The sequence below is a fragment of the Schistocerca serialis genome, chromosome 5 (assembly GCF_023864345.2).
Source record: "Schistocerca serialis cubense isolate TAMUIC-IGC-003099 chromosome 5, iqSchSeri2.2, whole genome shotgun sequence".
Classification (NCBI taxonomy): Eukaryota; Metazoa; Arthropoda; class Insecta; order Orthoptera; family Acrididae; genus Schistocerca; species Schistocerca serialis.
The window spans coordinates 230,699,933-230,714,377 of NC_064642.1; the positions used below are offsets into that span (position 1 = coordinate 230,699,933).

At 42.8% G+C, this 14,445-nt stretch overlaps 1 protein-coding gene across 2 annotated transcripts in view; it reads left to right on the forward strand.

Annotated features, from left to right (window-relative positions):
* LOC126481539 (probable cytochrome P450 301a1, mitochondrial) overlaps nucleotides 1-14,445 on the forward strand; it is a 138,103-nt gene that overhangs the window by 61,567 nt on the left and 62,091 nt on the right. Inside the window, exons 5-6 of one of the 2 annotated variants that reach the window (XM_050105353.1) lie at nucleotides 12,252-12,368; nucleotides 12,460-12,536. The exons of the other annotated variant lie outside the window; for it this stretch is intronic. Of the exons in view, the coding sequence (XP_049961310.1) occupies nucleotides 12,252-12,368; nucleotides 12,460-12,536 (194 nt within the window). The remainder of the gene's footprint in view (nucleotides 1-12,251; nucleotides 12,369-12,459; nucleotides 12,537-14,445) is intronic. 2 annotated transcript variants of the gene reach the window in all.

Here is a 14,445-nt window from a genome sequence, read left to right on the forward strand (position 1 = left end):
ATGCAGCATTGTGACTATACTACCTACAGACGGAATCGAAGTGTAATTGCCGGGCGCTTATACGCTGCCTCAGACATACAGGCGTTCACAGCATTCTAAAAGAAAGAGTGAGAGCGAGCTTTCTTTGGAAAACGCTCGGCATATAAGGCAACAGTAGCCTATACATTTCTCCTCCATTCTCCGTAAATCAGGAGCATTTCAATTTTTCTTCTGTGGTTGCAACATTCATCGTCCACTTGAGCGTCTATTATCCAAATGATATATAGGTTTGTGGGAGATAAACGCTGCTCAAGTAATGCAATGTTTAGATTCGCTCTCTGTTGTACGTCTGCACTGCAAGTGAACTGCGGTCGCAGTGTACTGTCTGTTATGATACGTCGTAGTTCGCTGCATGGTCACGATGGCGCGTCACGTAGTCTCCTGTTCAAAAAGTCGAAGGAATACAACATTGCGAATGGGGTTTCCAATTAGCAGCATGGCGGAGGTGGTTCCACGTCCCTCTAGATAATCAAAGGCCGTTGAGAAGCATGTCGTTCATTAGGATTGTGTGCCCATTTTTATCCCTCCGATTACAGGGTCACCTGTGGCGAAACGAAGAAAATGCTTCAGGCGAAACGCATCTAGATTTTGCCGTAGAATCTTAATTTCCTATAAAAACTGGGTCTCTCATTGAAGATTTCGGAGATGCCTCCCGCCACCCACGCTCGAGGTTATGTGGTGAGTCGAGTGTGATATCACTGGATGTACCCTTCGAGACAAATTGCAATTATGACTTTTTTTGATCCGATGTGTAGTTGAGGTGCACAAAGTCTTCACCTCAAATTACATCGAACCCACTGAAGACATCTGCAGTTTGTTTTCAGATAGGCGAATAGTGACTAGGGGCTTGTGAAACAAACCGCGATGCATTGCGCCAACGCTACTAACAAGTAAAATAGAACTCATTTGCTCTTAGTCCTACTTAATACGTCGTTATGTACAGTTTCTGCTATGACTGTTGTTAGGTGGCACTGTCTCCTAACTTCTAGCATATCAGAAAGTGTTTGAGAAAACTATTTCAGATGAATTTACGTACTCATGTTAAAGCGAACAGCTTTCATGGGCACAAGCTTGATACAACGATGGAACATTGCACGTGAGCTAGACCTGGCGGCGTTTACATCGCAGTAGCTGGTTCTGACCGCATTGCCTTTCAAGTTTAGCTACGTTAGTTGGACACTCTTGCGAAAAGTTTCGAAGATGACATTAATAAGCATTAGAACATTACGTTCGCCTTTTTAGAAGCTTCTCAATCCGGTTAAAAAAATATATCACTCCATTTGACAAACCATTGATAATAGCGTTAGCGTACTAACTACGCAACAAATTTACGTGTCACTCTGTATACTACATTTGATCGAAAACCACGTTTCGATATCTTGAATTTTAGTCCTACGCGACTCGCCCTGTATACCTCTATCCATTAAACATACACACACACACACACACACACACACACACACACACACACACACTCACAATAGGGAGCTTAACCTTTTCCACCTCAGATTTTGTAATCTGTTTTCGCCAGGACGAACAGTGGCCAGAAACCCATGAAACAAACAGAAATGCTTTGTTGTAACGTTATTAACAAAAGAAATTCAGCGATCAATATTTTTTTATTTTTTTTAAGAGGAACTATGCCACCAGAATATCAGATTTCCATGAGACAAATTCAGTTACATAAATATTTTGACTGAATCGAGTAACTGAATTTGCCTAAATGAAGTCTGATATTTTGGAGGAAAATTCAGGACGGAAGTTCAGCTAAATAACTCTCCTATCCCTTCATGAACGATGGCCCTTAACGAAGTGGGATGGTTTGAGTGTCTGAAAAATACAGATAGCCGCTCTGTAAATGCAACCACAGCGGAGGCGTGTCTGTGGAGATGACAGACTAACCCATGGTTCCTGAAATGGGACAGCAGCCTCTTCATCAGTTTCAGCAGGGGCAACAGCCTGGATGATTGGCTGTCCTGGCCTTGTAACATCATCCAGCATGGCACACAGCGGAGACAATGAGCTCTGACGTTTGTGCTCTACAGGAGCCCACGGCCTGGGCAATGATGCGAGTACTTGTCGCTGCGTTCTCTTCTGCATGATGAAAGACGCCCTGTTAAAAGCTGAGAGCGCGCGGCGTCTGTGGTGCACCGCAGTCAACCTTCCTAGCTGCTAACGTACCAAATTCTCGTAGCCTCCTTTGTACTCAAACGCAAGTGGTACATGTTGTCACAATGCCGAAAGCGTCTGACGACGGCGTTCTCTTCTCACTTTGAATGTGTCCAGCAGAAAACGAGAGATTTGAAAGTGATATGATCTGCGAGCTTATTTTATATCCAAACGGTACATTTCTGCCCATGGGTTCCTTATCAATACTTTATCTATAAAGTCCCATTACAGAAGCCTGCAATAGGAATTGTGAAATACCCTGTGCGTGGTGTCCCAGTAATGTTGCGACAAACTTCGAGTGGTTGTAGAGCATTTCATGACGAACAAATCGAGGACAGGAATTCGTGACTCGAAACGTCATCCAACGACGCTACACAGTGTCGAAACTCTAGGCACTGGCGCCTGCTACTAGGGCACCCCGTTGGCAGCAAACGTGACTTCGAATGATGACAGACCGTACGCAGAACGTCTCGAAAATGTTACTTGTTATTCAGTGATCGTGACTGACTGGCACGATCGCCGGTGGTGATCGTGCCAGTTGCGTAGAAAGGTCTTATCTCCTATGAATGCAATGCTCTGTTGCCTTGGTGGATGACAGTTTCGAACATAGATTCCCATGTGCAGTTTATTTTTCTCCTGGAACCCTCTAAAATCTCCACTGTTTTTCGGTGCACAGGAGGAAAGAAACTGGAATAGTAGCTGTGGAGGTGGTTGCATAACGAAATGCTGTTAACAAATTACTCAGTGCCATTATTCAGTCGTACAATTGTATGTTCACAAAAAGTAATAAATACCTCTGCAGAAACAGAAAAAGCAGGCTTCAGCAAGTGAACAATTTTCCAAGTTTTACACCTTTACACCTACATCGTATGGAATCGAGGTAGGAAGAAAATTGTTGGGGGAAAGTTCTCTTAAGATTTCTTTACTGACAGCCGATCTGCTTGTAGCTTTGTCACAGAAGAGGAAAAAATCTTGTCTTCAGCGAGACTGGAACGGACAGCTAACGCAATGTTTTACCTTTGAAGGGTAAATAGTCTACTGCTCAGCTAATGGACAACTGTAACAGACACAGCTACCTTGTAGTCCCAATAGGGGATAAGACGGATAATTCACAACTTGAAAGATGAGGTTAGCTGTAGTTTATGCTTGTAACAAGTTTCTGGAATCAAAAATATAAATTTGCTGCCTGTGCGTCTTCCCGTAATTCAGAATAATTCAGAAATGAGAAGAAAATGTTAAGTGAATATAGCAGGATGATTCTTTGTCACTCCAGGAAGCAAATCGATGGTCACACAGTTGCCAAACATACACTGTGATGTTGCCATGTGTCAGTCCAACAGTAGGAATAATACGTTTCCACAGCTGAGTTTTTTCTTGAGCACCTTGTACTTGCGTTTGAAAGAACGGAGAAGCTAGCCGTCGACTAGATCAAACGAATTGTCTAATTAATTTATTTCTGTTTCTGTAACTAGAGATCAGAGCTAAAGCGTAGTTATGAGTAGTTTTCATATTCACCAACTGCAGCATGAACACCAAAAATTAAGATCAGGAGGAATTATCTGAGTGGCCATAATCTTCAGTAGTTGTAATTATTTTTGTTTTTCTGTAACTTTTCTTAAATTTTCTGCGTTACCAGGAGTTATACTGTAAACATTATGAAGATATAACAATTTTTGTTCATTTGGTCATTATAAAGTTGAAAACAATTCGTTTAGGAATATTTTCATACACACTATCTTGAAAGCTACAAATGACGTTCGGTTTCATATCTACTTGCAATGATTACTGTTGTGGCGTAGCAAGACAGCCACGCCACGGAAGTAGCCGAAAGGCACGCGTTAAGCTCACGCAGATGGGCGTGAGGTCTGAAACAGGATACGTAAAGTATGCTATAAAGAAAAGTACGTAGCTTCTGGAATACTTAACTTTAATCCATACTTGTGGTACATCGCTCTTGACGATACAAGTGAGACTCTGTAGATACATGCAATGCTACTAATGGCACCTTGCTAGGTCGTAGCCATTGACTTAGCTGAAGGCTATTCTAACTATCTGCTCTGCAAATGAGCGAGGCTTCGTCAGCGTGCATCGCTAGCTACGTCGTCCGTACAACTGGGTCGAGTGCTAGTCCATATCTCGAGACCTGCCTTGTGGTGGCGCTCGGTCTGCGATCACACAGTGGCGACACGCGGGTCCGACAAGTACTAATGGACCGCGGCCGATTTAAAACTACCACCTAGCAAGTGTGGTGTCTGGCGGTGACACCACAATTACAACATAACTGCCGGTACTGCTTTGTCAGTAAAAGCGAACTTTGTCTGAAGAATAGACGTGTCGATCTGCAGATGGAGAGAAACCGAAATTTCAATTAGAGGTTCATTAAGCTGAGCATGGGTTGGAATTTCTATGCACCAATTCGCATTTGGTCATGTTTGCACTTCAGTTAGTTCCTGGTGGTATCACACTAGCGAAGCCTCTAGGCTACTGGAATCTTCATAGATAATTGTCAGAATCTTAGAACAGCTTTCTACTTTAAATAGTAACTTTATTTGTGGCTAAATTTAATTCGGTCTTTGATGCTAACTTTAATTTCATTTCATCTGCTGGTGATATGCAGAATGAGTCCCTAGCTGCTCTGAAAGTTATGTTGCCTGCGTTGTTAAAGTCGGCAAGACAGTATTATATTGGTTGGTAGTCAGAGCAGGCTACATACACATGCAAAGACGTTGGCGGTTGTACGGGATTATCTATTTTTAGTAACTATGATAATTCGTTACTTGCTAGTGTACAGTTATTGTGTTAATTTCAAAGACAGTTTGCATAACAAATCTTGTAGTCTAGTATACAAATGAAATGATGGTCACTGCACATATTTCACATGTCACAATTTGTTAAATAATCGGTACACTGTCACCTAACTTTATCTGTTCATAACTCTAGTGAGCGTTAGTACGTTCTGTATGATAGTTCCCAAGAGTGTAATACTTTTTGTAGTCTGCTTCCTGTCTACATCTAAATTTCGAAACACTACCTCCGCTTTCAAACACTACCTCTGCTTCGTAAGTTATAGCCTCTTAGCAAAATCTCAAAAAAATTGCCGAAAGCTGTGATGATGGCTGCTCCTCATTCTTTTACAGAACTAAATACACATCTACATTCGTCTGTGGGAATGGCTCGTTCTAACACTTTTACACGGGAGATTTCACCTTTGACAGTTTTTTGCACAATTATATTTTCATTTGACTCGCATTCGGTAGGACGGCTGTTGAAATTCGCGTTCGGCCATCGAGATTTAGGTTTTCCTCGTTGACTTCGACGTCGATGGGATGTTAAACCCTTCCTAATCTTCCCTCCATTGTTACTGTCGATTTACTTCCGAAAGTGACTTAGAATTATCCCGCTATATCCATTTGATATTTTCTCGTGAGTCTGGTAAAAAATGTTAAATGGTTCTCACTTAACTGATGACTTACAGCTAGCAAATTTGTGTTCCTGAGTTTAGGTAGCTTGTTCCAAGCAAAAATACAGCTAATCTCGTCTTTTATGTTGCAAATTACTTGTCTGTTGTCCGTCTTTGGGACAACAAGATAATGATGTTTGTTACAGTTCCCAGTTAACTCAGCAATAAGATGTTTGCCCTTCAAAGGGATGACTGCATTAGCTGTCAGTTCCATTCTTGCTGAAGCCAATGTTTTTACCTCTTCTGTGACAGAGCTACAACCAGGCAACTCGGCGATTGGTAAAGAAATCTTAAGGAAACCTCACTGCCATCAGTTTCCTCGCTAGCTTGACTCAGTACCGTGTAATTCTAAAGGTGAAAACTTTGGAGAATTGCACGCTAGGCAATCTTCCATGATAATTTTTAATTTTTTGTCATTAAACGATTTATTGATCTTATTGTAGCACTGAATATGAGAGCTGATCAACGAAGACTCAGATTAATTTTCTTCTCAGATGTTTATTACTCCATTTCAATGTTTACATGACCTTTTTCAAAGTACTCCTCTCCTACCTGCATCCACTTTTTATATAGTCTCTGTCAGTCCTCTAAAACGTCGTGTAGGTCATTCTTTGTTAGGTCCTTGAAAATCGCCCTTCTTTTCTTCGGCACTGCGTCAGAGTTCTCATATCAAATGTTCTGAAGCTTTGCCTTTAGTGACTAGAATAAATAAAATCACAGGAAGCAAGATCAGGGATCTAAGGCAGATGCGGTACACATGTAATATCGAACTGAGCCAGTAACTGCACGATTTGATTTGCGATGTAAAGCCGCACATTGTCATGGTGAAGTTGCCACCCAGTCTGAGAAACTACTGATACTCTCCTTGCAATATGCTTCCTTAGTTTAGCCAGCATTGATGTATAGTACGCTGCCGTGAAGCAATGTGAGCAGGAACTGCGTGCTGGTAAATCATTCCATGACAATCCAAAAATGTGATCACTATCACAGCAGAAACACCATGTCCACTTTGCACAGGAAAGACAAGTCGGCCTTCTTTGAAGTCCTTGAAGCACCTAAACACTGTTCAACGAGGTGCTTTTCGAAAGTTTCAGTGATCGTGTGGTTTAAGTGGACACACATTTTTATTACACCGTATTGCTCCTCTCATCACTGTCACTGTGTAGTATGCGAAATGCAAAGAGCGTCTGCAAGATAGAGCATTACTTTCAACTTACCTGTACGAGAGTGCTACCACCTATTGACATTATACATAAAAACCCGCTCCTTTCAAATATTCATGATACAGATAAGAAAATATGATGGAAGCTAAAGGAAAAAAATGCCTCAGTCTTTGTTCATCAGCGTTCGTAATTTGTTGACTGAATTTCGTTATGAACTTGCTGTGAACAATGCAGTAAATACGGGAAAAACCTTTTTTAGTCGGTCATTCACGACCTTGTCCACTGTGGTTGGGCAATCACGTGAATTAAGTAAGGTTAACGACCATGTCCTAGCTACCCTGGCGAAGATGTATAAAGTAATATTTCTCATGGATTTTCGCAATTTTTGAGTCTATTGATTGATGAGTAAGGAATGATTCTTTTCGACGACAGTGCATGGAGTGGCTTTAATAAAGGAATACGCAACTAAAAAACTTCGTTGCGGTGACCGAATGATACGATGCTTAGCCTGACACCTAATTAAGGATGGGAGGTACAGTCTGTTTGTGAGATGATGGAGCCATCGAATATGGAAGCAAAAATTGGTTGTGGTGACAGACTTGAATCATAGCCGGAGGTTTACCTTAGGTTGGAATATAATAGTTTGGCTGTGAGTTAGAGAGGCAAACGAATTTGAAAGCAAATAACCTGACTGTAGCGACAGACTGACCTGTAACTTAGCCCGAGGTCTGGTTAATTTGGAATGTGACAGTTTGGATGCCAGTTGGCGAATCCAGCGAAAAATCTAGAAGAACGTGCACAGTCCTCATTTGCGACACCAAAACAGTTACAATACCCTTAATAAACATTCATCGAGTGGTAAAGGAGTGTCCTTCCTTGAATTCACGTATTACCCAACGAAAGTGGACAGTCTGGTTAGTGACAGGCCAGTTACGTTATTTCCCTTATTTATTTCAATATCCTTAACGTACCTATCTGCTCTGCTATATTTTCATACTTTCGTAGTAGTCCTGTGACACAGTATGTGGCCGGCCGTTGTGGCCGAGCGGTTCTAGGCGCTTCAGTCTGGAACCGCGCGACCGCCACGGTCGTATTGTTCGAATCCTGCCACGGGCATGGATGTGTGTGATGTCCTTAGGTTATTTAGGTTTAAGTAGTTCTAAGTTCTAAGAGACTGATGACCTCAGATGTTAAGTCCCATAGTGCTCAGAGACATTTGAACCAACACAGTATGACTGTAGGCATGACCGTTTCGGGGCCGAAGATGCGTACTGTCTTGTTAATATTCGTGATGAATTGGAATAACTTCGTTTTATTAAAAAAATAAGACTTTTGTCGTATTGTTATCGTGATAAGTTGTACCTCATGTGTATTAGCAGAATGCTTTCTTCATAGCGTTGTTTCGTTAGTTCACTGAACACGACAGATGAACATCATAGATAAATTAATAAGCAGCAATACAGTCTCACACATTATCTAAAACATTTTGACAATGCTCGGATAGTTTTCGACTTCACATAGGTAGAAAGCTAAAAATGTGAGTTGACAGTATGTTGTTGGCAGTACGTGGTCTCCTTGCATCTTACGCTGTGTAACAAATAGTAATGCCTGCAGATTAGCGAAACAAAAGGACGAGTGGCCTCGCGAATTCTGTCACTGAATGTCCCTTGTCTTACCAGAGGTCGGTCAGCGATCGAGCTACTCGTACTCGTCGATGCTACGAAAAATCTCCTCGTTTCTTGGGCATCCTTTTGTAATACTGCTTCTCAGTCACTTTGGTTCTAATCTTTTCGTGCTTCCCCATAGACCATGATTCGCTTCCTGCAGTAAAACGATATTGATGTGATAGTTACTTGTTCCATAGATCAAATTCACGGTAAACGTTATTATGTGGAATGTGTTAGTGGAGCAAACATAGAATATTTATATACAACTAAAAAAAATAAAAGTGATATTTATATGGTTACATGCTGGACATCCACAGGTCTTCGGATTTTTTTTGTTTCTTTTATTACCTAATTGTTTCTCCTTAAGACTTCCTCTGAGGTATAGAAGGAGTTGTCAAGAAGCTTGTCTACATGCTGGCCATTTACAGGTTTTCTAGATTTCTTTTTATTAACTAAGTGATTCCACTCAATAATTCTTCTATGGTATAGGAGACGTTGTCAAGAAGAAACATGCTTAGTCTACATTTGAAAGCACTTTTGCTACCTGTCAGATATTTTATTTCATGGATAGATTGTCAAAACGTTTAATAGTGCATATATCACTTCTTTCCGTATCAAAGTTAGATTCATTGAAGGGTAATGCAGATCATTTTTTCCTTCATCAGCATTTTTGTTACTCTCAAACTTAGGTAAATTATTGATAATAAATTTCAAAAATGTGTAAATTAATTGTGAAGCTACGTAAAGAGATACCTGCAAGATGTACATGTCTGAATTCACACATAATTCTGATTACTTTCTTCTGTGCAGTTAATGCTTTTTGCGTAAGTGAGGAGTTACCTAGAATATTATCCCATAAGACATCAGTGAATGAAAAATGCAAAATACGATAACTCATTGACTTCTATACCCTAAAAGTTGGCAATTATTCTTATCGAAGATGTAACTCAAACTAACTCTTTAGCAAGTATACAATATGTTTTTTCCTGTTTTAGTTTTCATCAATGTGCACAATTAAGATCGTAAATTTTCTACTGTGTTTATTATTTCTTGTTGGTACATTAGGTTAATAGAAGGTGGAATATTTCTGATAGTGCAAAACTGGATGTCAAAGTTTAAAGCTAGTCCATTTGTATAATATAAAGCAAGAACAGTAGCGGACCAATTATCGAACCATGTGGGATGTCCACTGTTGGTTGGTTGGCTGATTCGGGGGGGGGGGGGGGGCGGGGAGGGGGGGGGGGACTGAACAGCGAGCTCATCGTCCCATCGGATTAGGGAAGTACGGCGAAGGAAGGCGCCGTCATAGGATTAGCCGAGCGGTCTAAGGCGCTGCAGTCACGGACTATGCGGCTGGTCCCGGCGGAGGTTCCAGTCCTCCCTCGGGCATGGGTGTGCGTGTTTGTCCTTAGGATAATGTAGGTTAAGTAGTGTGTAAGCTTAGGGACTGATGACCTTAGCAGTTAAGTCCCATAAGATTTCAAACACATTTGAACATTAACACACATTTGGCGAAGAAAATCGACCGTGCCCCTTCACAGGAACTGTCCTGGCATTTACCTGAAACGATTAAGGAAAATCAAGGAAAACCTAAATGAGGGTGGCCGGGCGCAGGTTTGAACCGTCGTCCTCCCGAATGCGAGTCCACTGTGCTAACAACGGCGGCAACTCGCTTGGACGTCCATTGTAAATCCTTCCGATGCAAATGATGTGATGTCCCTCTTTGTATTTCTCAGATAGCCTTATTTCTGAAATAAGAACTAAGCCAGGCATTTTCTGAACTACATATTCCGTAAAAACTTTACTTCTCTAACATAATACACTCCTGGAAATGGAAAAAAGAACACATTGACACCGGTGTGTCAGACCCACCATACTTGCTCCGGACACTCCGAGAGGGCTGTACAAGCAATGATCACACGCACGGCACAGCGGACACACCAGGAACCGCGGTGTTGGCCGTCGAATGGCGCTAGCTGCGCAGCATTTGTGCACCGCCGCCGTCAGTGTCAGCCAGTTTGCCGTGGCATACGGAGCTCCATCGCAGTCTTTAACACTGGTAGCAGGCCGCGACAGCGTGGACGTGAACCGTATGTGCAGTTGACGGACTTTGAGCGAAGGCGTATAGTGGGCATGCGGGAGGCCGGGTGGACGTACCGCCGAATTGCTCAACACGTGGGGCGTGAGGTCTCCACAGTACATCGATGTTGTCGCCAGTGGTCGGCGGAAGGTGCACGTGCCCGTCGACCTGGGACCGGACCGCAGCGACGCACGGATGCACGCCAAGACCGTAGGATCCTACGCAGTGCCGTAGGGGACCGCACCGCCACTTCCCAGCAAATTAGGGACACTGTTGCTCCTGGGGTATCGGCGAGGACCATTCGCAACCGTCTCCATGAAGCTGGGCTACGGTCCCGCACACCGTTAGGCCGTCTTCCGCTCACGCCCCAACATCGTGCAGCCCGCCTCCAGCGGTGTCGCGACAGGCGTGAATGGAGGGACGAATGGAGACGTGTCGTCTACAGCGATGAAAGCCGCTTCTGCCTTGGTGCCAATGATGGTCGTATGCGTGTTTGGCGCCGTGCAGGTGAGCGCCACAATCAGGACTGCATACGACCGAGGCACACAGGGCCAACACCCGGCATCATGGTGTGGGGAGCGATCTCCTACACTGGCCGTACACCACTGGTGATCGTCGAGGGGACACTGAATAGTGCACGGTACATCCAAACCGTCATCGAACCCATCGTTCTACCATTCCTAGACCGGCAAGGGAACTTGCTGTTCCAACAGGACAATGCACGTCCGCATGTATCCCGTGCCACCCAACGTGCTCTAGAAGGTGTAAGTCAACTACCCTGGCCAGCAAGATCTCCGGATCTGTCCCTCATTGAGCATGTTTGGGACTGGATGAAGCGTCGTCTCACGCGGTCTGCACGTCCAGCACGAACGGTGGTCCAACTGAGGCGCCAGGTGGAAATGGCATGGCAAGCCGTTCCACAGGACTACATCCAGCATCTCTACGATCGTCTCCATGGGAGAATAGCAGCCTGCATTGCTGCGAAAGGTGGATATACACTGTACTAGTGCCGACATTGTGCATGCTCTGTTGCCTGTGTCTATGTGCCTGTGGGTCTGTCAGTGTGATCATGTGATGTATCTGACCCCAGGAATGTGTCAATAAAGTTTCCCCTTCCTGGGACAATGAATTCACGGTGTTCTTATTTCAATTTCCAGGAGTGTATTATGACTGACCCTCTGCAAAGTTTTCAATAAGTCACAGAAGATCCCCACTTGTTGATAGTTTATCATTTAAGGTTTTTATTATGTGCTCATTAAATTTATGAATAGCTGACTTAGTAATACGGCCGTTTTGATGTTCAAACTGTGACTGGCTAAAGACCCCATTACTAGACAGGTGTTTGACGGGCTCTGGAGTACATTACCTTCCCAGAAAGGTTAGAAGGAGTAAGGCGTGTCAATGGTCATATGTTATTGACGTCTACTGTATCACACTTTTCATAGAGAGGTCTAATAATGACATATTTCAGTTTATCTGGGATATCACCCTGAGTTGATCATGAATTTCATATGTACTAAGAACATAACTTATTATAGCCCCACAACATTTTAGTGTGTTATGCGAGATATTGTCCACCCAATACGAATATTACGTTTTAGAGTCATGATGATCTCCGTTATTTCAGATGGGGTTCATATTGTCACGAACAGTGTGGTGTGGTCTTGTTGCAGTCAGGGGGAGCAGTGGTACGAATTTAGGAAGAGAGTGAACCAGCCCATGATGCAACCGCGTTCCACCAAACTGTATATCCCGTCCATCAACCAGGTCGCCCAGGACTTCACCGACAGGTGAGGGTATTTGGTGACACGAGTCCTAGGAATAGAGTAACAGCGCTTTACTAGGCGAGGTCTTCATTATCTTTGATCTTCACTTTTTCAGAATGCTCGCTATCAGGGACGAGAATATGAAGATGCCTGCAGACTTCGTGAATGAACTGAACAAGTGGGCATTAGAATGTGAGTGACAAATTTCTGTTCTTGTGCCTGTAAGAAAGCGAAGGTAAACTACATGTCGTGTTCTTAGAACTAATATTTCGGTTATTGTTTCTTCATTGGAAGAAGCACTTCCAGTGGTTGAAGACAGAATGAGAAAGGATTGTAGCCCATCCACGATGTTATTCGACCTGTTCATTAAGCAGTCAGCAAAGGAAATTCAGAGAGGGAAATAAAGTTCAGAGAGAAGAAATAAAAATTTTGAGACTTGTTAATGGTATTGTAATTAAATCAGAGAAAGCAAAGGACTTGGGCCGGTAGTTGAATGGAATGAATAGTGTCTTGAAAAGAGATTATAAGATTAATATTAAAAAAAGTGAAGCAGACGACGGAATGTGATCTAATTAAATCATGTGATTCTGAAGAAATCAGAATACGGAATGTGATGCCAAAGTGGTAGATGAGTTTTGTTGTTTACGTAGCAAAAGACCGGTAATGACCGAAGTAGAAAATATACAAAATGAATCCTAGCCTTTTACGGACGCGAAACGTGGACGATAAGCACTTCGGACTAGAAAAAAATAGACGTTTTGTTGCATGGTGCTACAAAAGAATGCTAAACATTGGATGGCTAGATCAAATAACAAATGAGAAGGTACTGATTCGAATTGGAAGGTAAAAGAAATTTATAGTATAACTTGTTTAAAAGAAGGAGTTGGTTGATAGGAAACATAATTAGGAATTAAGGGAGCGTCACTTCGGGAAAATGTTTGGGTGGAAGGGGGGATAGGATATAGTCGTAGGGACACTCACAATGGTCCCTAAGGAGACAACTGAAGCTGAGCGGCTTAACACTCTCTCAGTTAAATGAACTTGAATGTCCGACAAGTCTCAGGTAGGATACATGACGGCTATGTTTATCCAAAATAGTCAATTATAAAGTTTTTAAGCATTCTTCCATCCGGAAAAATACATACAATTGTTCTCTCTCTCCTCCCATATGGGCGGGTTTGTATCTCAGAGGCCGCTGGCTCGAGTCATGCAATGAAGTTTCTTTCAAAGCTTTCGCGAATTTTCCATTGTTTAACGTGTACCGACTGACATTCTGCTCGTGTCTGGGTCACACTAGGGAGAAGTATCGTCATTTTTCTCGCTCTGCAGGTACCCCAACTAGCCTGAATAATACAAGGTGGGGCAAATAAAAGTGGTGCGGAGAATAGAGTTCCAGGGTACAATGAAATACAGCAGAGGAAAGGAAATACAATACTGATCTGACCATAGAAGATGTTGGAAGTGACTACCATTCATCTCTTGGCACTTTTGGGATTTTATCAGGAAGTTGCTCCTCCTTCGAATGTGAGTGCTTATGTTGTCCTTAGCGTAAGTTAGTTTAAGTTAGATTAAGTAGTGCGTAAGCCTGGGGACTGAGGACATCAGCAGTTTGGTCCCATAGTCCTTACCATAAATTCCAATTCCAGGAAGTTGCTGAAGTTGGGTCCAAGCTGGACTGCTGAAATTGCTGTAGTCTCATTCGGATCGTTCTGCTGCAGTTCTTGAAGACTGTGAGGGTTGTTGCAATACAGCTTAGACCTCAGGGCTCCACACAAAAAGTAATCGCAAACTGACAGTTCAAGTGACCTGGGTGGCCAGCTAGGGCCATGACGAGTCTGACCTCCGCTATAAACTCTGTCAGGAATAAAGACTGTGTAAATGTGTTCCAAAGTTCTGACGGCTGTATGGGCAGTTCCTCCATCCTGTTGAAAGTAATTGCAGGTCTTTTCCTCCTCCATTAACGCTGCCACAAATTCATGTCCAATCATGCACACTCGTCTGGGCCACTTTTATTTGTCCCACCCTGTATATACGAATTGGAAACCAGGGGACGACAATTTTCCATATCTTCGTTGATTTCCAAGTAGAGTACAAGTATCAC